Genomic DNA, 25,723 nt, shown 5'->3' with positions numbered 1-25,723 from the left:
TGACTGGCTGAGTCAATCATCTGAACTGAATTCAAATTAACATTTTCACTTGCTGAAGATCAGACTGATGGCAAAAAGCCCCTGAAACAACCAAGAACTGAACATGGCTTCAGCACATACCTGGCAGAGCATGACCAGGGAAGATATCAAGTGTCTGATGATGTCTATGGGTCGTAGACTTAAGGGAGTCATCAAATGCAAAGGATTTGCGACCAAGTAAGAAAAGATTACTTTATTTATTATAATGTTCAAAATGTTATTTGTCCAATTACTTCTGAATCCTCTAAAATAGGATTATGTATAAAAAGCCACAGACCAGATTTGATCCAAGACCCTTTCCATTAATAGCATGTTAGTTTGTAGGCTATATCTCATCTGAAATAGTAATCTTAGCTTAGCTTAATTGCGGAAGGTAACATCTTCCTATGACTGATTACTAGAAGGCTACAACTATAATGCACACACAAAGGCACTTTTATGTAAAGACATGAACTGGCCAATCAATGCATTTGTCAGAAATGTAGGTAAAATGTCAGATGCCATAAATGTTTAAATTAAGTAATTAGGTCATTAATTCCAGAAGTTGGTGAGAAACCCATAAACAGATACAGCCGACTTTGCCCACCTCTGGAATAAGTGATATTTTTGTATTCATAGATGTATGGAAGACAGATGACAAACTCCAATCCTGCTGGTTTTCAGTGTTCTCGCAAACCTTCTTCTCAAGGCCTTAATTGGCAGCTGATTGAAAGGAAACTACAAAAACAGCTAGTGCCATGCCTGGTTGAACACATGTATATTTATATTAATGATGCTTAATCTTATTTTACCTGAAACCACTGAGCTCAACGAAAGAAGTACTATATAAAAACAGGTAATGATTTAATTATTGTGATTTTTTGAATACTATACAATGTAACTGTTTTATAAAATGTATGTATTTATTAAAATATAATTCAGCTTCTGGAAATTAAATGGCCATAAAAACTGCTTTAGATTGACTTGAAATGTCCAAATCCCTGAATATCCCTATACCAGTTAATATAAACCTGCTGGTCATCTGGAACTTCTGGAACTATTTCTGTTCTATTATGTTCTCCATTGTGCATAAAAACTGTCTGGTTAAAAAAACAGCCTGGTTAAAAACAAACACAGAAATTAAATTATGTTTTTTAAACCCAGATAGTGAACTGCCCCTTGAAGTCACAGTACAATTATCCTGCAGAAATAATCAAATGTACCACATGAGGGCATAGTACCACTACTAAGCTATCGTACCTCCTAGCAGCATGCCTATTCAAATGTGTATGTCTAAATGTATATTTTGAAATATATCCATATTGCCAGTTGGGTCACCCAGAATTAAAGTTGGCGAGGTTGTTCTGAATCTGCACATGGAGTGATTTCTAACTTTTTACTTTTTACTAACGTGATTTTTACAGACTTTTTTTTGTTGGGAAATTAGGGAAATTTCTAGGGAAAAGTGGTTTAGCACTATGTCCAGATTATTCTATATGAAGACTATTGTGATTTAATTTTAAAAAAAAACATAGTCTACAGTAATTCACAGTACCTGCATATGTATCGCCAAAATATACCTACTTGAAAGTTAGCAAATTTGACCCTAAATGTTTGCAAGGTGAGAGACAAGAAAAGGACTTATAAAAGGACAATACTATTGTTATTCTTTTGGAAAATAAAGGTGGGCCGGTGGTTTTGCACTCTAACTATGGGCCATATTTTCTGGTCAGCGTCTGCAGTGTTACGCACTGACGTGCTGTTGATTTAGACTTTTCAGGACGGGATGCATCTGGTAATTTTGTGACTCACAGCACAAGCTGTTTGGGGCGTGTCAGTCAAGACTGAGCAGCTGATTTCAAATTTGGTATAGCTTATTGTAATTTTCCAGTCAGACAGGTGCGCATTTCACCCTTTTGCCACCCACCTGCTCAACCCAGGCCTATGGCACAAGTTTCAGTAATTAGCAGTTTTCGTTGATAGTATGCTTTTCAGTTTGTCTATGATAGGCCTATTGCTAGATCTCACAAACAAGAAAATGCATTGGTGACATTGTAGTTATTATTCACTGTTTTTTCCACTTCTTTTCATTTTAATTCCTCTATTTATTTCTGTTTGTAATTGATTTTGGCTGTTTTCATAGTAGATTCTAAAATGCTCTGGTACGGTAGCCTATTTTGTTCTTTTTCTTATACCTGTCTGTAATGAGAAGACTGGAATAGACGTGAACAATCGTTTCATTTCAATTATGTGACAGTACTTAATATAGCTGTAATAGTACTTACTGGCACAAATTGCAGATAGACTGGATTTGTAAACTCTGAAGATTAATCCAACAGCAATTTCTCTCTTGGCATAATAAGTAGGGGAGACCGGGGATGGTTGTCACACTTTAACTCATTTGTGACTACCTCAATTTAAGCACGTCATATAAGAGTAATTTCAACACTAGTGTGACCCTTTAAGTCTTAGATAATAGTATGTATACATTTTATTCTTGTGAATTAATATCAGAAAAAGTTATAAACTCGCAAAGACAACCTGTCACTTTGTGACAACCAATCCCATCACAAGACTGGTTGTCAGAAAAAGAGTTTTCAGTAAAAAAAATTTTTTTTAAACATTCATAAATATTGTAGTCACCAAATTTGAAACAGTCACTAAATTTGAAACAGCTATTACGTCAAATATGTTTATTTAGGACCCACTGTTTAAATTCCATAAAAATATGCCTGGAAGTGTGTTTTCCTCCAGGCTTTTCACCAGACTTTCATAGCAAAATGTTTTCAACGAGGTAAGGTACTGCTTAGGTAAAGCGCATGTCTTTTTGACGGACATAACCAGATAACATTACAAATGTGTAGGGATAGACATTCGTTTTAGGCTATAGATTTCACAGGAAAAATTATGTGACAACCAACCCCAAAGTAAATGTGACAACCATCTCCAACAGTGCATTTTTGCTAGAATTGTAGCGATGACACATTGTAACCTAACAAAAGAAAAACCTATGTAAATGATTGCCCTCCCTTTTCAGTTTTCAATGTTGATCATTGTTTTAATAGAATAATAGAATTAATAGCATAGATGTAATGCAGAAAAACATCAATGAGTTGAAATGTTTTTTTGACATGAAATTTTTGTGTGTGTGTTAGTATAAAAGAACAAATTTGAGATTTCCAAATATTTATTTTCCAGAAGATTTAATTTTACAGAGACATTTTCTTATTTAATTAAACAAGGTAACATATTACTGTAAGCAATTGACTACTTTTTACATGAAAACTTGATTACGGCTGTCTGAGATCAGAAGCAAGGAGCCAACCAAAGCCTGCAGAAGAACTGTGGCAAGTTCTCCAACAGGCTTGGAACAACCTCCCTGCTGATTGTCTTATAGAACTGCAGGACAGCGTTGGCTATCTCAGAGAAGTGATGCATTTTTATCGCTGAATGATTTGATTCAGTTTTGAACTATTCTACCGAATTGTCATGTAAAATGGATAGTGCGTTTATTTTGGACCTTTCACTGAATTCTTTTTGAAAGATTGTTATCTGTACAGAATGTTGTACAGGTGCCTAAGACTTTTGCACAGTACTGTATATATACATATACATATACATATACATATACATATATATATATATATATCCATCCATCTATCCATTATCTTAACCCACTTATCCTGAACAGAGTCGCAGGGGGGCTGGAGCCTATCCCAGCATACATTGGGCGAAAGACAGGAATACACCCTGGACAGGTCGCCAGTCCATCGCAGTGCACACACACCATTCACTCACACACTCATACCTATGGGCAATTTAGACTCTCCAATCAGCCTAACCTGCATGTCTTTGAACTGTGGGAGGAAACCGGAGTACCCGGAGGAAACCCATGCAGACATGGGGAGAACATGCAACTCCACACAGAGAGGCCCCAGCCGACGGGGATTCGAACCCAGGACCTCCTTGCTGTGAGGCGGCAGTGCTACCCACTGCACCATCCGTGCCACCCTACCTATCTATCTATCTATCTATCTATCTATCTATCTATCTATCTATCTATCTATCTATCCATCTATCTGTATGTATGTATGTATGTATGTATGTGTATATATATATATATGAAATGTTAATAGTTTATTTTTTTATCAATTAACAAAATGCATGAACAGAAGAAGTGAATGAACTTGAAAAATCTAAATTAAATCAGTATTTGGTGTGACCAACCTTTGCCTTCAAAACAGCATCAATACTTCTAGGTATACTAAGGAACTCGGCAGGTAGATTGTTCCAAACATCTTGGAGAACTAGCCACAGTTCTTCTGTGGATTTAGGCAGCCTCCAATGCTTCTGTCTCTTCATGTAATCCCAGACAGACTCGATGATGTTGAGATCAGGGCTCTGTGGGGGCCATACCATCACTTTCAGGACTCCTTGTTCTTCTTTATGCTGAAGATAGTTCTTAATGACATTGACTGTATGTTTGGGGTCATTGTCCTGCTGCAGAATAAATTTGGGGCCAATCAGATGCCTCCATGATGGTATGTACTTGTACTTCTCAGCATTGAGGAGACCATTAATTCTGACCCCAACTCCATTTGCAGAAATGCAGCCCCAAACTTGCAAGGAACCTCCACCATGCTTCACTGTTGCCTGCAGACAATTATTCTTGTTCTGCTCTCCAGCCCTTCACCGAACTGCCTTCTGCTAAGCCAAATATTTAAAATTTTGACTCATCAGTCCAGAGAACCATTTTTCTGCACCCCAGTTCTTGTGTTTTTGTGCATAGTTAAGTCGCTTGGCCTTGTTTCCACATTGGAGGTATGGCTTTTTGGATGGGTGTACCTGGGTCCCACTGGTTTCTGCCAATTCTGAGCTGATGGCACTGCTGGACATCTTCTGATTGCGAAGGGAAGTAAGCACGATGTGTCTTTTATCTGCTGCACTAAGTTTCCTTGGCCAACCACTGCATCTACGGTCCTCAACGTTGCCCGTTTCTTTTGTGCTTCTTCAACAGAGCTTGGAGAGCACATCTGGAAACCCCTATCTGCCTTGAAATTTCTGCCTGGGAGAGACCTTGCTGATGCAGTATAACTACCTTGTGTCTTGTTGCTGTGTTCAGTCTTGCCATGTTGTATGACTTCTGACACTATACTGTCTTCGGCAACCTCACCTTGGAAGCAGAGTTTGGCTGTTCCTCACCCAGTTTTAACCCTCCTACACAGCTGTTTCTGTTTCAGTTAATGATTGTTTAAACCTACATATTAAATTGATGATCATTAGCTCCTGTTTGGCATAATTGGTTAATCACACACGTGACTATATGCCTACAAAATCCCTGAGAGCACATGTTTTCGATAGGGTTTAAGTCTGGGGACTGAAATGGCCATTGCAAAACATTGATTTTGTTTTCATGGAGCCATTTCTGTGTTGATTTTGAAGTATGTTTGGGGTCATTGTCTTGTTGGAAGGTCCACCTAGGGCCAAATCTCAGCTTCCTGGCAGAGGCAACCAGGTTTTTGGCTAAAATGTCCTGGTACTTGGTGGAATTCTTTATGCCATTGATCTTAACAAGAGCCCCTGGACCACTGGCAGCAAAACAGCCCCAAAGCATCAATGATCCACCAACATATTTGACGGTAGGTATGAGGTGCTTTTCCTTGTATGCATCCCTTTTTTGACGCCAAATATGCTGATGGTGTACATGGCCAAAAAGTTCAATTTTGGTCTTATCTGACCTGTTCCAGTCATAGTTCCAATGAAGTTTTGCAAACTCCGGGCACTTGAATTTGTTGGTTGGTCTCAGTAAGGGCTTTCTTCATGCAACACTTTTTTTAACTTACCATCCCATTTTAAACGTCAAACCGATACTGTTATAACCGCCAAGGATCTTTTTTTCTTTTTTCTTTTAACTGGAGTACAAACTTTATTTTGGGCCATCTTAATAGTTAAATGTCACAAGAATCACAAGTTCAAAATGTCGGATTCGCAAGCTTTCATTTTTCCAAGTGGCAGTTCTGCGAATAGAAATGCCTTGTTGATGAGAGAGGCTAATGGAGAATGGCCAGACTGGTTCGAGTTGACAGAAAGGCTACGGTAACTGAGATAATCACTTTGTACAATTGTGGTGAGCAGAAAAGCGTTTCAGAATGCCCAAAACATCGAACCTTGAGGCAGATGGGCTCAACCACGTTGAGTTCCACTTCTGTCGGCCAAGAACAGAAAGTTGAGGCTGCAGTGGGCACAGGTTCACCAAAGGTCCATCAGGTTCATCCAACAGTCAGAAAAAATATGTTATTATGAAGCTTTATTAAGAAGATGTGTAGTGCAGATAATGTAATAACTTATTATCTTATAACAGGTAAAACAACTTCTTATGAAGGTAAAAACATAAATAAAAGGGTATATAATAGGGCATTGTGGCACCGTGTGCCACCAAAACAGCTTGTAGAAGTAGCAGAAAGAATATGACACCAGTCAATGAACTCACACTTGCTGAAATAGAAAATGATCTCAGGTTTGATTTTCCCATAATATCTAATAAATACTTGCTTGGGTGACTTAGAAGTCCATGGCATATCCATAATACCCACTTTGCAGGAAAGACATGCTTTAAATCATCAAGCACTTATACTCTTCTAAAGTCCCAAATTATATCTGTTGCTCATAGTTAATAAATAAAAAATAAAAAACGAAGTGTACTGAATGATATATACTGAAAATGAGCAAACTCTGCTGTACCAGGAGAGTTTAAACCTGGAAGCTCACATTCTGTAGCATTTCAGCTCTCACAATTGCTTGAATCCGGTAATTGTGCTTGATATAAATGGAAACAATGACAACAAATTCAGTACTTATTTAGGAATTATGAATTGTTACACATTTCATAGAATTATACATGATGAAAACATCTTAACAAAACATATATATTTTTAAAAGTAGCCTATATATTTATCAGGTAGGTCTGAACATAATTCTCATTTCCATTGATACCAATGTAAAGGGATGATTCAGTATTCAGATGTGGAGTCAATTTTATGGAAAAGTAACCAGTTTAAATGCCCTGCTGTTTCAAAAAGGCTGTGGGATTTTAGTTACTCTAGTCAATACCTCATCTCATCCAAAGAATAACTAAGCACAGGGCTGCGGGCTGTAGACCTCCTTCTATGGGTCAGAGAGAAGAATGCATCCCTTCCAGCTGCAAATTGCAGTTCTCCTAAGTAGGCTATTAACTGAGCCACACATGCTTAAATTCAGCAGTTTGACAAGAGAAGAACACATGGTGTTACAGCTGATAGCAAATGGTATTGCATATTAAAAATATTAGGCATAGGCATTCATACAGCTTCTATCAAAGTCAGCAAATTACCGAGTTTACCAATACATGAAGGTACACTTAATTGTAGGTGCAACACAAGAATGGTAACTTCTAAATGTTCTACTTTCCCACCACATGGGAACTTTTTGTTCTTTATTCTAAAAGATGTTTGATGCAAAGACAACACAGCTTACAAAAATACCACCATACCTACTGTGGAGCATGGTGATGGCAGCATAATGTTTAGGGCCTGCTTTTACTTCAGCTGGGAAAGGGGTTCTAGTCAGGATAGAGGCATAATAAAGAGCTCCAAATATCAAGATATGTTGCACAACCTGCTGATCTGTGTCAGAAAGCTGAAGATGAAGAGGAATTTAACCATGACTTCAAATCAAAGTATTGGAATGGCCCAGTCAGAGACTAGACCTCAATCTAATTGAAAACCTCTGAAATGATGTACTATGCAGGACTGTTCCCAGGAGGTCCCCTCGGAACTTAAATTTGAACTTTTTTGCAAGGAAGAGCCTGATAAAATTCCAGGTCCAGGTGTGTGAAGTTGACTGATTCAAAATGACTCCCTGCTGACTGCTGTAATAAAAGTAAAAATTGCTTTCACAAAGTATTAGTTGACTAGTGAACAGGATTGCCCCACTCACATGTTTAAAATAGTTTTCTAATGTGGATTGCCCTTCTGGTATGAGTTGTGTTCCATAAAGTTTGTTGTTTTTGACAGATAATTATAATCATGTTATTTTCAATTTTTTCTTGAGAAAAGTTACTGTTGGCTTCTTAAACATGACTTCATATCATATTTTACTTTATCATCATCAAATCATATTCAGATTATCATTACTTGAAAAATGTAATAAAAAATTGTTTTTAAAAAAACTGCATAACATGTTTATATGGAAGGTTGTGAAATAATCTGGCCATTAATGGGTTAAGAGATATGATTTGAACTAGAATGAATGTTAAAATACAATAACAATGTAATGAAAATAATATAAGAGGATGGAAGCCGCTATCACCAAAGGACCAAAGTGTATTAGTCATGTGTCAGAGGGGCAAAAAAACCTACATACTTGGGTACGTGCCACTTAGTAGAGGTAATGCTCTGAATTTCACTTTTTTCTATGCACAGAAGTGCAGTCCCGACACCCACACATAGTCTCAGAACAGTCCGTCCTACTTTAAGTGGACAAAGTGTTGTCAACAACCTCAATCACCAGTCTCTTCTTTTTCCAGAAGGTGTAGAGAGCCATCAAGGGGATGCAGCCCATGGAGGTTATCAGGAGAAGGCCGATGAAGGCCTGTGCAAATGCAGGGAACTCCAACTTCACCATTTTGGCCTATTGGAGAGCAACAATACACACTGAGACCTCAGCCGCTTTTAACTGAAGATGTATTTGTGCAGGCATTGTTATATTTTAATCTTCTAAGTACCTCAGAGTCTTTCTTGAATATATTGTTATAAATGTGCTTAAAGACTACATTTGTTTGTGTTGTCCTGACAGAGATTTCCAAGAAACAAATAGTACAGTAACAAATAGCATTACCATGTCTTTGTCCCAGACTTGGTACGTGAGCGTGCCACCGACGATGTAGCTGACAATGTTGAACAGGAAGAGGGCACTCAGCAGCAGAGGACAAACCCCTGCCCACATGATCTTCCAGTACCAATTAGGTCGATGACCCAACATGTCCTCAATGTCCTTTTCAAACCTAAAGACAAACTGTAGATATAAGTGAAATATTCTTGTAGGACAGTGAAGGCTATGTAAGTATGACCTGAGTGAGTATGTCCAACCAGAAAATTTAAGAACCGCGTCCAGAGTTGACCGTCTAAAACAGGGGGGGCATTTATTTTCCTGCAGAGCCAGTGTGTATGCAGGTTTATGTTTTTTTCACCAATTACACTGCCCGAATAGCAAACCACAATAAGATGTTTCTTGTTGTGATAAAGGACCAGTCTTGTCACCAGTTCCATTGTCCAAAAGAGTTAATTATCTGAATACACTTATGCTGGTTTGACTATACATTAGATGCAATAAGATGTTTAACGTTGGCACAAAAGGACAGTCTGCAACTGTTCTTCTTTAACTTATCATAAAATATGAAATACTCAATGATTTGGCTAATAAATAATTAAAAGCAGAAATTGGCATGAAGTCCAGCAGAAATATACCCCATACAGAAATATATCCTTACTCACCCCTGGTCTATCTTTGTGAATCCGTTGCTCTCTTAATAGCACAGATACTGGACTGGTGATTATGCTGAATAAGAATAGATTCCTAAACTCGACTTTCTTGCTGAACTGAATCAATCTCATCCCGATCCCTGTCTGGATTTAGCTTGAACTACAGAACAACATTTGAGCACTGTGTGGATACCACATACCTCTTTATTCCATATATGTAGGAAACACTGATGACCTCAACAATAACGATGAAGAGCAGGGAGAGGTTTGCAGCATAGTCATTGAAGATTGTGAACCAGTAGTTGCCGGAAGAGGTTGTGAAGCCCAAGCCAAGGAGAAAGCAGCCAGCGCACACCAAACCTTTCCAACAGGCAGAGAAAAGCAGTGGTGAGGAATTAAAACATTAAAACTGATTTATTATCTGTAATCATCATGTTTCCTGACTGATATTTTGCAAGAAACATGACAGTGCTCACAATATGCATTTTTCATTGAATACACATAGAACGAACAGGATTAAAATGTGTGCGTGATTAGCTGTTACATTTATTTGTATGAACTCTGGCAATGTCTCAGACAGAAGCCAGCTGCCTTAAGGCCCTGAGACACCAAGGCGACATCAGAGAACGAGCAGCAACCAAAGCCAACTGTGAGAGTCAGCTCACGCCACCCCTATGAAATTGCCCTCGAACACCTTGACTGCAGCTGTTGCCCGACATGCACTTACGTTCTGTGCATGCGTGAAAATAAATAATTCTCTATTCCAGGGGGTGCCGAGTCTGTATTTGCAATTTAAAAAAAAACCGAAGGACCTAAGATATTTGGAAGTTAAACAAACTAGAGTTGGCTATCATTTTCAGGAATTTCCTGTCTTACTCGTTTTAATTAGGCCTATTTTTGAAGTAAAAATGCACATGATATTTCAGTAACATGCTTTATTCAAGAATACGTTATTGAGACCAGTTGAAATGCTATGGAAAATTTTTATATATTCTTGAAACGCTTAAAATGGGAAGCTAAAGTATGTGGACAGCTGGTTCATCCACCTTAATCTAAGAATTTCTCCATTCGTACATTTTCACTTATTATCACCAGTGTTATGAGGCCAAACCCAAAATACATGAAATAAAAAATGTGTCTGTTCATTCCATTTTGAATGAGAAAAACATAAGAATGTCCTCTGTGGTTTGCTTGCTTCGGTAAGCTGAATATCATCACCGATCATCGGCCTTGTCAGGGCCGATTGCACCAAACACGCTTTCACACCAGCCACATCAAGGCTAATGCCTCTTTTTCATTTGAGCCTGGTGTATTTCTGTATCGGTGAGAGATCACTGGCCCCCAAACACCATTGTCCAATTTTTGTGTGAGCACTACAGCTCGGCCGAATGACAAGGCATCAGTTGAAACATCTACTGCGACAGAGTATGGGGCCAGGGAGAGCTTAACTCAGTTGCTGAAATGCTCTGTGTTGTGGCTCTGCCTGTTTGTTGTGTGGTCCACTCATTTCTCTCAAAAATGAAGTCCTTTAGGGGCCTGATGAATGACACCAGGTTCAATGTCAGTAATTTCCCCATCACTCTCCTGATGTCAGCCACACTCCAAGTCTGGGTAGGACTAATGCCTTGAGCTGTGACCATAAGTCCCAGAAATTATGATGCTATCTTTAGCGAATTCACATTTGTCATTCAGTCAGCCTTTCTCTGTCCAGCTTCACTAGGAGTGAGTGAATTTTCATGTTGTACTGTCTTCTGCTTGACAGAGGGGTCCTTCGTAGTCTTCCAGCATCTGAGTCATCCAGCACTGGAAGTGCTTGGGGGCAGATTAGATGCCAAAGGGAAATCTGTTTAATGCATAGCGCCCATAGGGGGTGCATAGGGGGTGATAAATGTGGTCAGGAGTGCACTCTCTTCCACCAGAGGCATCTGCTTAACCCTGATGTCCAATTTTGTGAAGACCTTTGCAACTTTGGTCAGATGATCATTTGATCCGATGACCAACGTAGCCTGCATGCGGTCCAGGTCTTTCACCTTTTCACAGCGTGGCAGGGGCACTCTACAGTGTAAATAGCATGGCTTCAGGCACCAAACCAAATCCTGTAAGATCCCTTTAACAATATGACACCTTTAAACCCTGTTAGGTAGGTGGGCCTAAAATCTTCCACTTTGGCCTGGACTGCATGCAGGCTTTGAATTAATTGTAAGGACTCAATAGCCATGTTCAGCTGATTTAAATACTTTGGTGTCCCTTTTTATGGCACCTGCAAAATTCCATATCTTTGGCTTAGCTCTCCTTCCATGAATATGTTTTAACATTGCCACACTGTCCACATCCCTTGGACTAATGCGTGTCATTTTTGTTTTCAACCTTTCAAAGCTTACTCTGACTTGCCTAGATGAGTTGCCTGGATGGATGTAATTTCTTAATAGCCTTACTTTGCCTAGCTTTAGCTATTGCTTTGGCTATGGTATGCCCAGTCCATTTGTCGGAACTGATTCATCTCACCTGAACAAAACATTCTCCTCTGCTCTTCAGGCCATCTGTTTTATATGACAAAGTAGCTACTGCTAAAATGTTGCATGAGTTTCAATGGTCAGGAGGCCTACTGATATCTTATGACAGCAATTTAACAATAACAATCCTATCACAACAATATAACTTGGGAGGAAATGACAGCAAGATTGTAATTCATTTTTATAGCAAAGATTTTATTGCAGTGTTTTATGGGGTAAAAGAGGAGAAGCTTGCATTTTGCAGGTTTTCTTTTGCCACCAAACTTTTCCAAAAGGAGGTGGCGTGTCCAGGTGGTAGGTAGTGCCACTTTACTGGGAATTGTAAAGCTTTAATTGCCCTCAAATTAAAGTTTACAGTTTAAGCTTATATTTTGCGCTTTTATTTCAAATCCAATGTGCTGGAGTATAGTGCCAAAACAAAAATTCTCTCACTCTATCATTCTATCACTTGTGCATTTTACTATACAACTTCACAACTTGGCCATTATCTTACCACTCAAGGTCTCTTCATTGACGTACTTGGACAGAAGTTTCCAGTCACGCAGTGGAGTGATGATGGCTGTGAGATTTCCCAGCATGCTCCCCATCCCAAGCATCAAAAGCATAAAGAAGTACAGGACAGACCACAGCTGGGGTAATGGCATGTTCCTTATAGCCTCGCTGTACACAATAAATGCCAGACCCGTGCCTTCCACAGCCTGGAAAACACACAAACATCACGGTACCATCTGCACAGATTCAGTGTACTGTACGGCAGCAAACAAACCGTTGAAATAAAACAATCACTGTGTGGTTAAAGTGCAGAGGGTTTTTACATCCATATTGGGTGAACAGTGTAGGAATTAGTCCACTACACTGGTCTTCCATGGACTACCATGTCTTTTGCCATTACTGAGCTCACCAGTGTGTCCTTACTTCATAACAATGTACCAAACAGTTTATTTTGACACACCTCATTTTTTGACTACTGAATGACTCAGATTTATTCATTTAGATTCTGCTGCCTAATGATGGCCTGCTTTACTGGTATTGACTCTATGGTCCTCATGAGACAACAACAGACTCTAAATGCAGATGGCACTCCTAGAATCAAGGCAAGCTCTTTTATGCATGAAGTAATGATGAAACATAACACCTGTCCAAGAAACATTTGAGCAGTCAATTGTCCAATTACTTTTGGTCCCCTAAATTTGGGGGGAGTATGTATAAAAAGGGCGGTAATTGCTACACGGTTCACTCAATATAGATATAAAAAAAGGAATGCTGAAAGTCTGCACTTTAATCATATAATGATTTATTTCAACCGTATGTTTGCTTGAGTACAGTGGTATTAGTGCCTTTCAGGAGGAACGGCCAGTATTGTTTTATTTCTGTATTCATTTTTTGTAACTTTATTTAGGGGCGACAAGGCAGTAAGAGCAGTCATCTGGCAGTCGGACTGTTGCCGGTTCGATCCCCAGCCCGGGCTGTGTTGAAGTGTCCCTGAGCAAGACACCTAACCCCCCAAATGCTCCTGACGAGCTGGTCGGCGCCTTGCATGGCAGCCAATCGCCGTCGGTGTGTGAGTGTGTGTATGAATGGGTGAATGAGAAGCATCAATCGCTTTGGATAAAGGTGCTATATAAATGCAAACCATTTACCATTTATATTGGTACCTGTATTATAGTTTAGTGTTATTTTGTTTTCTATTTAGGTTTTGTCCACTAAAAAAAAAAAAAAAAAAAAAAAGATCCATTTGATTTTGCCCTCTAACTTTACCCTGTTATGGTTTATGTTCCAGCATTGCACTGAATTTTAGTTTCTTGTGTCATTATTGAGTCATTCTTTTAACTGGTGTGTGCACTGGAGTCTTATTGTTGTGTGTTTTTAAGTTGTCCCAGATCCTTTTTTGGCACTGTTGCGTATTCACAGACAACGTGGGAAACAATTGGACTGCAATTACCATCAGAACCTTTTGTAGACCATGGAGGAGGAATGGATTGCAGAATGTAGGTGAGAATTCATTGGTGAATTCAAACTAATGGTAATTTTGTGTTTACTCAGACCGGTCAATATGTTGTCTGGTCAGAACCCTATAGTGGACCTGTACAAATACTTTGAAAACCAGACATTCTGGTCAAAAACCAGGCATCTGGAAAGTCTTCATCACAAACATACAAATAGTAAATGGCAAGTGTAACAACAGGCAGAAGACAGAGTAGTTGTGAACATTCTGAAATATAACACCAGCAGAAATCAGCCGTCAGTTTTCTGTTTTAAATGCAAAAACACTTCATCCAATATAATTAGTACTAACCAATATTATAATGTAAATTCATCTTAAACACAATTAATAAATAATGTGGTATTTGTCACTATGAACATTATGAACTTTCATCCTATGCCAAGCGAGGCATAGATGGCACACACACTCTTTACCGTGTTCAGCTCAGACTCCAAACTGCAGCGTTCTACTTGTGAGGATATGGTTTCAAACAGTTCTGTATGCGTGCGGTTCAGCTCTTCTAGCCAGTACTTGATGTCGTCTGTGTTGATGGTGTCTTCTGCCATGTCAAAGGTGTTTAAAAGCAGCATTCTCATCCTGCAGAGATAAAAGGTCAGTCACATACATGGTAAGGAATAATGTCCAAATTAATTAATAACTTCTCAGTAATACTTCTCAGTTCCAATCAGATATTGAAGGTTTCTTCCTTGTGGTAAAAAATATATTTTTTAAATATACAGTACTGTGCAGAAGTCTTAGGCACCCTAGACTTTATTATATATATGTTTATTCTTTTGTGTGTGTTAGTATAAAAGAACACATTTGAGATTTCCAAATATTCATTTTCCAAAAGATTTAATTTTACAGAGACATTTTTGTATTTAAATAAAAAAAAACATAACCAAATTTCTGTAAGCAATTGACTACTTTTTACATAAAAACTTGACGAAGGCTGTCTGAGATCAGAAGCAAGGAGCCAACCAAAGTCTGCAGAAGAACTGTGGCAAGTTCTCCAACGTGCTCGGAACAACCTCCCTGCTGATTGTCTTATAGAACTGCAGAACAGCCTTGGCTATCACAGAGAAGTGATGCAGTTTTAACGCCAAAGGTTGGTCACAAAAAGTATTGATTTGATTCAGTTTTTAACTATTCTGCCAATTTACTAAAATGTAATGTAAAATGTATAGTATGTTTATTTAGGACCTTTCATTCTATTATTTGTGACCTTAGCACAGTACTGTAAATACACAATAAAGGTATATTTAGACCTCCAGTAACATTGGACAAATAAAGTTATCACTGTTATCACATGGTACAAGCAACATTAAATGTTACCGCTCATGCAGTTGATTGTCATTTATTATAGGGTATGTGGAGATAATTTAAGGGATATAACTCCTGCTGTTCATGGTCACAAGATGGCACAAACACATACTATTCCTGCTGTTTGTGCTGTTATAACAATACTCTTCAATTTTTGAACTCTATAGTACTTTTCAAATGAAGTTTAAAATTGAAAGATAAAGGCAATGTGAACCAAATTAAGCATAATTCCCCCATATGAAATCACAGCATCCATCCAAAATGTTTTGTTTTTTTAATTGCACTTACGATGACTGTATTTTTTGTCTAGAACAGCACTTCATGTGTATTTTACTAGTTATGGATGTGATGCTTTAACTTGCGGAAGAACCTATACACTTGTATATCACTTTGGATTAAAGCGTCTGCCAAATGACTCATGTAAAATAAAATGTAAATGTAATACCATTCTGAAATATTGGATGTTTCAAAAGATTACCTTTCCTGGCAGTTCTCATAATTTAATGTAGCTTTGAAGCCATAGATAGAGAAGGTGACAATACTAGCAAAGATGGATGTGCCACTGTTAATCAAGGAGACAATGATGGCCTGCTGCTCAATGTTGTTGTTGTACTGATTATAGCTAGCAAAGGCAATAAGGGAGCCAAAGCCTGGGCCAAGGGAGAATAATATCTGAGTGGCAGCATTGATCCATGTTGCAGGGTTGAGCAACTGCTCCATCTGTGAAGGAATGTATGTACATATAAACAGTAAAGTATATGACAATACTAAAACACAACACAGTAATTATCCCACCATATACAGTATCTTAACCCCACACACAATATGAACATGCTGTACATATACAAACACAAGATATTAAGTCACCATAGGAATCCTAGAAAGATCACAAACTCACACACATAAACACAGTCAGTGTATAGCAGACAATAAGATGTGGGCTTTGCCCTGCTTCCCAGACAGTGTAAAACAACCTTTGGATTCCAGCAATAAGTATTGATTGCTTTACCTTAGGAGTAAACATGTAGCGCAAGCCATTCAATGCTCCATGCAGTGTGACTCCTCGGATCAAATAGATGATCAGGACCAGGTAGGGAAAGGTGGCTGTAAAATACACTACCTGAAAAGGAGAGGAAAGGCTTTATACATATGTGCATTTGTATTAGCATTATATTCACTATGCTTCATTGCAAATCTTCAGATACCTTTGTCTCTGCAGTATTAGTGCCAGCCCTGGCAATGGTTACAGCTCTGTGTTTAGAACCTTGTTATTTGGCTTATATAAGCAAATAATAATATATTGATTAATCAAATTAAAATAGTCAAATGTGGGCCCTCAAGCCCTTGATTAGTTGCATCAGGATGTTGGAACTCATTCTATGCATGGCCTCAGTCAGAACTTTAACCTTGCTCCTTAAAACCCTAAATCTAAGTCCCCCGACTTCAGACTCCCCTACTGACAAGTATGGCTGCTCATTATCTCTGAACCACATATTTTTCCTCTTACGGGCGTTCTTGCTACCACCTCGATGGCGTGTGCAAGGGGTTAACAATGCATTCCTTCCTAACCCATCCCCCGTCAATCTCTCATCAGGGGGGCCTAGGGCCGGGTCCTCGACAAGGATGTGCTTGAGATTGAACACATCAAACCCCTGGACTGGCTGGGGTACTCGGAAAGGTTTGGGAACCACTGGTTTAGGTCATTGCTAACCACTAAGTGTATGTGTCAATCATTTCCAGTCTTAGAAGCAAGAGGCTACTTATCTTGGTGTGTGTTTGTTTTCAGGGCTTCTAGTTGAAGTATAGCAACAAATTATTCCTAATGTTCTAAAAAGCTGAGGATTCAAAGAGAACATGCTTTTGCATCTTATTTGCATGATCCTCATTCAGGCATCTAACCGTGGTCTGGAGGGAAAGCTCCCCAAAAATAGTCTTACCTTGCCAGTGGACTCGACCCCCCGTATAACGAAGAAATAGACAATTATCCAGGCCAACAGGAGGCACAGTGCCTGGCCCATGTGAATGCTCCCATTCACGTTGATGGAGGAGCTGATGTTAAGTGTCTCCCTGTAGAAGAAGTATTGCGTGGGTGTGGCTATTTCACACTCTTCCAGGTACCCAGTCTGGTTTTCATTTAATGGACAGTCTGCCCAGGGTAGCACCTCCTGGAATACAATATGGGGTGGGGTGGGAACACACAAAAACACTCTCTGGACAGGATGAACACATTTCCAAAGTGATGTAATAATGATACTCCAAAATAGTTTCCATGTTTAAAAACCTGAACAAATCGTCTCTCCAAAAGCCACTAAGCGTTTGAACTGATAACCAGAGGACACCATAGCAGCAAACAAAACCTATATAAATAACCACAATTATGCACAAATAATGGGAAGTATTTACATAAAGTTGTAATTGTATAGAATAGCTTGTCAAGTCAAGTAGTAGAAGCAAAGACCCTAACTGATCCAGCTTACCTGGAATGAATGAAAAAGGTACCAGAAGGCCCATCCATTGATAATATTGTAGTACAGACACAGGAATAAGGATGTCATAACACTTGCTATACCTGAAAGTAATGAGAAGGAATTCAACTTTTGTCACATTTCCTTACCTTCACTGAACCCTTACTGTGCTTTTTCTCTCCTGTCACCTTAGGTTTTCAGTTCATGTAGCTGGCTTAAGTCAATACATTAGATCTTGTACGTTATTAACCAAAATGGTTAATAATTATGAGATAATGGTCAGTACATTTTTGCTAAATTCTCAGTCAGCACTTCATGCTAAATTAATCTTCAACATGGAAACCCAACTTATGAGACCATCTACATAATTGTCATTAGCGGTATGCATGAATGGTACATAGTGTATCTGCATAGTGTGTAGGTTATGTGTGTAGGTGTGCATGCAGATGTGTAAGCATTTGTGAGTATATAATAACAGAATAGTGTCAAGAACAGGCCATTACGGTCTGCCAGCTTGTGCCATCAAGACCTTCCAGCTGCAGAATGCTGCGGAACGCTGCAGCCCGCCTGACCACCTGCCAGCCCAGGTCAGCTCATGTCACCCGACTTTTTATTGTCCTCTACTGGTTGCCTATTGCTCTACACATCCGCTTTAAGGAGCTGGTGCTGGCATTCCAGGCAGCTAAGGCTGCTTCTTCACTTTACATCCAGACTCTAATTGCTCCCTACACCCCAGCAAGACTACTCTGACCTGCCAGCTCTGGTCACCGAGTGGTTCCCTCATTACGAGCACCAGGGGCACACTCAAGCCTGTTACCTGTTCTGGTTCCTCAGTGGACTGAAATAGTTTTACATGTAATCCATTGTCAGATTCATCAAATAGGCCCTAGTCTTTATCTTTGTTGTATTCTTAGAGGGAAGTACAGTTTCAAATGCTAAGGTATTTCAGTGTTCCTTGTTCCTGGTGCTAGGTATGCACTTTGCACTTTATTGTATGTCCCTCTGGATAAGAGCATCTACCAAATGCCAATAATGTAATATAATTTAATTCTGTTAGCTAACATTTAACTAGCTATCTGTCCAGGTAGATGTATGTGCCATGTTATTTGATGAACTGTAATTTACGACAAATTTCCATGTTGATGAATTTACCTGATATACTAGGCTAATCTAAAGGCCCCTTAATATAGATAATAATATGAACCAATTCTAGAATTTAGAGGTGGGGTTGTAGCACAGCATTTACATGCAAGAAATTAAAGAAATTGACTGCCTAGAAAGCATATAGCCTTTGGATTGAGCTCATATGGGAACATGAGAAGGTTTTTAACACAGGAGTGTGGTCCTGTCTGCCAGCTTCAGACAGGAGAGTAAATATAATGGACCTCATATAAGAACATTTTCATATTCCTAATGTTAATTTCTCTTACTCTTTTGTTGGAAGGGTGTACAAGTGTGCCACGTCAGGATATATACATTTTTGTTTTGAATTCCCCTCCTGCCAAATTTTACATTTAGTTTCATTGGTTATTATTTTCCAGGAATTCACTCATCTGTGGTTTTGTATAAGATATAGATGCACGTGTGTAGTGTGTACTGTATGTCTGGAGGAATTTGCGTCCTCACATGCTTACCCACTCCCCCAAGGTATGGGCTGATGGCACTCCATGCCCCGATGCTGCCCAGACGCATCTTTTGTCCAATTGCCAGTTCCATGTAAAACAGTGGCACACCCTCCACCGCCAACATGATTAGATATGGGATCAGAAATCCACCTGAGGAGACAGAGCCACCTTCTTCTCAGCAAACCAATCACTTTTGAGATCATCGTCAGGAAACTAAACTTCACATTTCAATGCATTTACATGATTCAATGTTTTTTTATAGAGTAAAGTAATCTCAGTTTTTCTAAATAAATCCAAACAAAGTGAAATTTTACTTAAATTAGTTCATCTCAGTCTAAAAGAACTATATGGTGTCATTCAATCACTTCCTGTTTCACTGGAGCATAAAAATGAAGGTAACAAGCAATCCAAACAATGCAAAATCCCTTTGTCATCCATCAGCATGGGAAAAGTCAAAGAACTGTCAACTCAGAAGAGACAGGTGGTAAGTGACCCTCAGAAGTCTGGTAATGGGTGCCAAAGAAATGGTTAAACATACCATTTTGCACTGTAAGGGCAACAATACCATGTGCCACGTCAGATTTAACAAACGCTCATAACTTCAGAATACAGTCCAAAATGAAGATGTCCATTATAATTCAGCATGTTCGGTACTGTAGGTGGTTTCCATCAGATAGATGGCATTAGGAATAACAAGAAGGGACGTAGTCTCCCACTGGTCTAGGGTCAGGCTGTAACAGAGGATAGTGAGATGGAGTATGTGTTTTCCTGCAACTTGGCAGGCATGACAGGACACATTCTGTGACACATCCGTCTTAGCAGGCCAAAATAAATGTTTCAGGATACAGTCATATGCATTTCTTACACCAATATGACCAGAGAGATCGTGATCATGAGCTACACTTAGCACCTGCTGTCTATATGGCTTGGGAACAACCACTTGAATCACAGGGAACTCATTTTCAGAGTTGGGGGGGTGTCCACTTGTGCAGAACCACATCATCATTAAGAAAATATGCCACTCGTCAGGCAAATCATATTTATTACATTATTGGCATTTAGCAGACGCTCTTATCCAGAGCGACGTACAGTTGATTAGACTAAGCAGGAGACAATCCTCCCCTGGAGCAATGCAGGGTTAAGGGCCTTGCTCAAGGGCCCAAAGGCTGTGCGGATCTTATTGTGGCTACACCGGGATTAGAACCACCGACCTTGGGTGTCCCAGTCATTTACCTTAACCACTACGCTACAGGCCACCCCTGTATTTATCTATGGCAACAAAACAACATGAGGAGAAAGATGCATCTGCTCTCTATGCTCCCTTCCAAATGGCATGAGAAGATCACAAGACCCTCACTCATTTTATTCTCAGGAACTACCTCAATATCAGAGGGAATAGTATCACCATTAGCAACAGTATCAGAATGTACAGGATCGTCACAGAAGAAGGTCTGAGAGACATCAACTGCATCTTGAAGTTGTGGGTGGACAAAAACCTATTTAAGATATTTTTTCCAATCATCGCAAGCTTTCCGCGATGGAGAGCCTTTGCTGCCGGGAATGTGATTGATGGCATTGCCTGTAGGCAGAAACCGAACACAGAGTTTGCATGATTTTTGTATGCTAAATGTCATGTGATCGCCTGGATGGGTGGCTGCCCATAAAATAGTGTCTGTGTTCAAGGCTGAGATTTGAGCGGCCGTTACTTTCTGGGACACAGGCTGGAGATTCAAGCCAAACACGTCCAGTGACATTGTCCTTAGAAGTTTTTCCCCATATTGAGGAAAAGGCTACAGTGACTGTGATTTTAAAAAGGGCTACACACATAATTTAAGCATTGAATCCAAATAAGCCCAAGTGAAACAAGTGTGACAGTGCTCCTTTAACGGGTTTAGTAATTAGACCAACAGTTTTAGCTTGTGAGTTTTAATTTTTAATATGGGATAGCCAGAAATAAGATGTTCAGATTGAATTTTGTTTTTACTGTCAGCATTGTAACCACCCAAGGCTTTTGTTGTATTTCCTACAGAGAGTTTTGATTCATATCACTGGGTCTCAGAGGCAAAAAATTATTTTAAATGTTTTATGTGTTAGAACTAAGAAATACTGTGGCTTCAATTAACAAGGAAAACTTAAGAAAAAAAGTAATACACCATGGTCTCATCCAAAATGCAGTACTTAAATTCCTACAAGAACAACCCTTTCAGTTGCTCAAATGTGGTTACTTTACAAGCATAACAGCACTTATGAAAATGTTTAGTTTTATCCCAGGCGAAGGTTTGATTATGCAATTTAGCATGTGTGGCAAGGGTGCAGTTTGCGGGAAGGAAGCAGGGCAAACATGCATGCAGGCACCAGTACTCACTACTAATCTCTGTAATTGCAAAGGAAAGACAAAGCAATGCCAATATTAAAATAAAAGTTTTTGTATATAATTACCAACAATCTTAACCATCCATCCATCAATCCATTATCTTAACCCGCTTATCCCGAACAGGGACGTAGGGGGGCTGGAGCCTATCCCAGCATACATTGGGCAAAAGGCAGGAATACACCCAGGACAGGTCACCAGTCCATCACAGGGCACACACACCATTCACTCACACACTCATACCCATGGGCAATTTAGACTCTCCAATCAGCCTAACTTGCATGTTTTTGGACTGTGGGAGGAAACCGGAGCACCCGGAGGAAACCCACACAAACACCAGGGAGAACATGCAAACTCCGCACAGAGAGGCCCCGGCCGACGAGGATTTGAACCCAGGACCTTCTTGCTGTGAGGCGGCAGTGCTACCCACTGCACCATCCGTGCTGCCTACAATCTTAACCTATATAATAAATATATAGGGTTAATAACAATGAAAATAGCAAACATGTTGTCCCAATTAGCCTACTTGACACCTGATGTTAGAAGTACTCAATACAAATTCTTCCACAAAATCTTTTACTTATACTTCATATGATGTCATGTCCCCCTGAAACATTTCATAAGTTCCCGTACTGGGAGCATGAATTCCTTTCTTAGACAAAGTGAAAAGATCAATGAATGAAAATTACCCAAGATGGTGAGAGGCTTTAGAGGGCACATATGGAGGATATTGAAATATACACAAAGGGATAAATACATTTCAACTCAGCTTCTCTTTATAGGGAAGCAACACAAAATATAAGAGAAATAGAAAGCCTGCAACTCAAACAGAGGCAAAAAATTTTTTTAAATAACAGCATATCTACAACTCTGACCAACAGATCTAATATATTAGACAACAAAACATAGATATATGTAAATAAACCAACAAGCAAGGAATCACAAACCATCGTGAATTGTTCTCATTCTGAACCCATAAACAGTTTAACAGTTTATGTGGTGTTCGGGTCAAATTGAGCCCTTTCAAATTTTCACACAAAATAAATAAATAAATATGTAAATTATTTTTATTTTATTTTTTACCTTAGACTCCATGGCCTTATTTTCTGTGAAACAACATGTAAAAGAATACATTTTCCACTGATTAGCCCCCACTGAGTACCCCCACCTACAAATTTACGCCCTTAACTGTTGTTTGGGTACATTTGACCTGGGAATAATGAAAGGGTCAAAACAACCAGATCATGGTAAATATGAACTAAAAAGAGGTTTTCACTTCTTGTTACACTAAATTCATCTGTAATTTGCTTGCACACATATATTCTTGTTGCCCTTCTATGAATAAGATTTGCAGCATATTTCATGGATTGGACACACAGCCCTCCCAACCATGTTATATACATATTGCCAAAAGAAAAGATCCTAAGCCTAGTGACCCACCTCCACCATCATATGCAAAACACATTTGCATCACAATCTGTGGGTAAATTCCATAATCCATCAATAAGATCAGAAGAAGACTCAGAGGACACAAAGACACAGGCCTTGTGCAGCAAATACAACAAATAAGCCTATATGTGTCATACACACACCGGTGTATAGACATCCATGCACACACAGTGTTCCGTTTTATCCAGTGCAGGCATGTATACACAGGCACACAGACACACCGTTACACACAGTGAGTGACGAAAACTGTTAAATTCTGTTCTTGTTTTAAACACAAAGAAATCAAAGTCGAGAAAACCATGTTTCATTTGGATTTTCTCTAGAAGAACATGATTCATTACAACTTTCACAAAAAACAATGTCATTGTAATTGTTGAATGTGATCTAGCAGAGGTAATTACCAGGCATTAATCATATATTTATCGATATTGTTTGGGAATAAAATAAAGACAATATCTGTCAAGTATTTTGACACAATTTTTATTTCTATATTGCTTTAAAATCCAGTTCCAGGGCAGACAACAGTATCAACATGTCCAAAAAGTGAACAGAACACAAAGGTTAATAGCACGAGTGAAAACACAAAGACGAGACACAACAAGACCCATTTCCTGAAATAAAAGTTAATCATTGAAATATGTGAAAATGAACACAAACTGTGCAACTGTTAATAGGCTACGTTTACAACTGTTTTTACAAGTTTCTATGTGAAATAATTGCCTGGAAAGCTTGCCGTCTAGCCAAAGATATACACACAGTGATGCATCTCAAAAAATAACTGAACGGCATCGCTGGTTAACATTTCCAAATCCAAATTGATCCTATTTAGAGGGCAGCATTAAAACATAGTTGCAGGTTTTGCACACAGTTTCTCACTGACAGATCGGGGATGGGGCGGCCAACGCTGGCCGCAATGCAAGTAGAATGGCATTGAAATTGTAGCCCACCCTCTTCCTTTTTTAAACCTGAAGTTTTTTCCCTGGAATGTGCTACAATGGAGAAATACACACCCTGAAGCTGGATTCACACCAAAAGCATTTGGCCATGTACTGTTGCAGGAATGCATGGCCGGTACTGAAAATCACTGTATTGAAGTTCTTAAGGTGAGTCAAAATGACTCATCATTTTGAGAACCAGGGGGGATTCACATTGGATTTCATTAGCTTCCTAATTAATTTAAAGCATACAAAAACATACAAACTGAAACATTCCTGAATATTCAACATTCAACAATAGGATTCATTTTCCTATTTGCCATCACCTTCCTGTCAGCTTCCTGGCCCTTCTCATCTGACCTCTCTCATTAACAATGAGAACAATATACATGAAAATACCAGGAGGTCAGCAGTTTCTGAGATACTCAAACCACCCTGTCTGGCCCCTATAATCATTCCATGATCAAAGTCACTAAGATCAAATTTCTTCCCCATTTTGACATTTGGTCTGAAAAACAGCTGAACCTCTTGACCTCTTGACCCCTGCATGCTTTTATGCATTTAGTTGCTGCCAAATGATTGGCTGATTAAATATTTGCAGTGCAAGCTGGTGTACAGGTTTACCAAATAAAGTGCTCGGATGTCGGGAGTTTACTTTTAAATAAGAATAATATTATAATAATAGAATAACATTTGTTTTGAAGTTCTGCGTACATACGATGTTTGACAATGTCCTATAGTGAGTCCTCAATGTAAATATGGCACAGCAATGCAAACAAAGTCAGGTACTGCTTATCAAATAACTTCAATTTACAGTTTTTCCTATGCAATTTGGCATTTGCACGACATGTACTTAAATGAAGGTATATACCTCAATATGTCCTCTGAAGGTAAAAGCCTCTAATTTAACAGTTTCACTGAATTTTGTTAGATTATTAATCAGCAGTGATTTTGACACTGTCAGTATTTGACAAAAGGTTGAACATCCACTTGTGTAGGATAGAAAGACAGTCATGGTTAGTATGAGTGTTAAAAATCATTTTGGAAAAGCAAATCCTACCTCCACCGTGCATTTGACACAGATATGGAAAGCGCCAAACATTGCCAAGTCCGACTGCGTAAGATACACATGCTAGGACAAACTGAATGGGATTATCCCACATAGGTCTTCCTCCTTCTTTGCCCATTCCTGAATCCACTAGATTGGATTAACACACTATAAATGTAAAAACAAAATCCTTAGAATGCAAAAATCCTGCAGTCCTATCCTTGTAAATGCGGGCTACTGCAAATAAGACGGACGTTCTGTTAGTTATGCGCAGTTTTAAAGCACCATTAAAATGAATCCCCTCCCACTCCTTTGGAAGAGCGATGAATTGGTTGGAGTTGCATAACTCAGGTGAATGTTTAATTCTGACGGCGTACTTAACCTATTGTTAACACATCGTGTGCCCACTCCAATGCAATGCGTATGTGTATGTGTAACAAACTGAATAGCACATTGTCCAAATTCATTCAATAC

The 25,723-nt window shown here is 39.1% G+C and overlaps 1 protein-coding gene across 1 annotated transcript; it reads right to left on the bottom strand.

Annotated features, from left to right (window-relative positions):
• Window positions 1–6,310: 6,310 nt before the first annotated feature.
• Window positions 6,311–25,388, bottom strand: LOC133126146 (sodium- and chloride-dependent transporter XTRP3-like). The gene is made up of 11 exons (XM_061238018.1): window positions 25,262–25,388; window positions 19,456–19,596; window positions 17,834–17,925; window positions 17,294–17,521; window positions 16,366–16,476; window positions 15,835–16,076; window positions 14,468–14,630; window positions 12,543–12,747; window positions 9,737–9,896; window positions 8,893–9,058; window positions 6,311–8,685 (listed from the first exon to the last, which is right to left on the bottom strand). Exons 1-11 carry the CDS (start codon window positions 25,386–25,388, stop codon window positions 8,527–8,529), a joined length of 1,794 nt encoding a protein of 597 aa, XP_061094002.1. The 3' UTR covers window positions 6,311–8,526.
• Window positions 25,389–25,723: the final 335 nt, after the last annotated feature.

Source organism: Conger conger, chromosome 1 (assembly GCF_963514075.1).
Source record: "Conger conger chromosome 1, fConCon1.1, whole genome shotgun sequence".
Lineage (NCBI taxonomy): Eukaryota > Metazoa > Chordata > Actinopteri > Anguilliformes > Congridae > Conger > Conger conger.
Note: the sequence above shows the minus strand (reverse complement) of the source record. Positions and strands in the feature narration are given on the sequence as shown.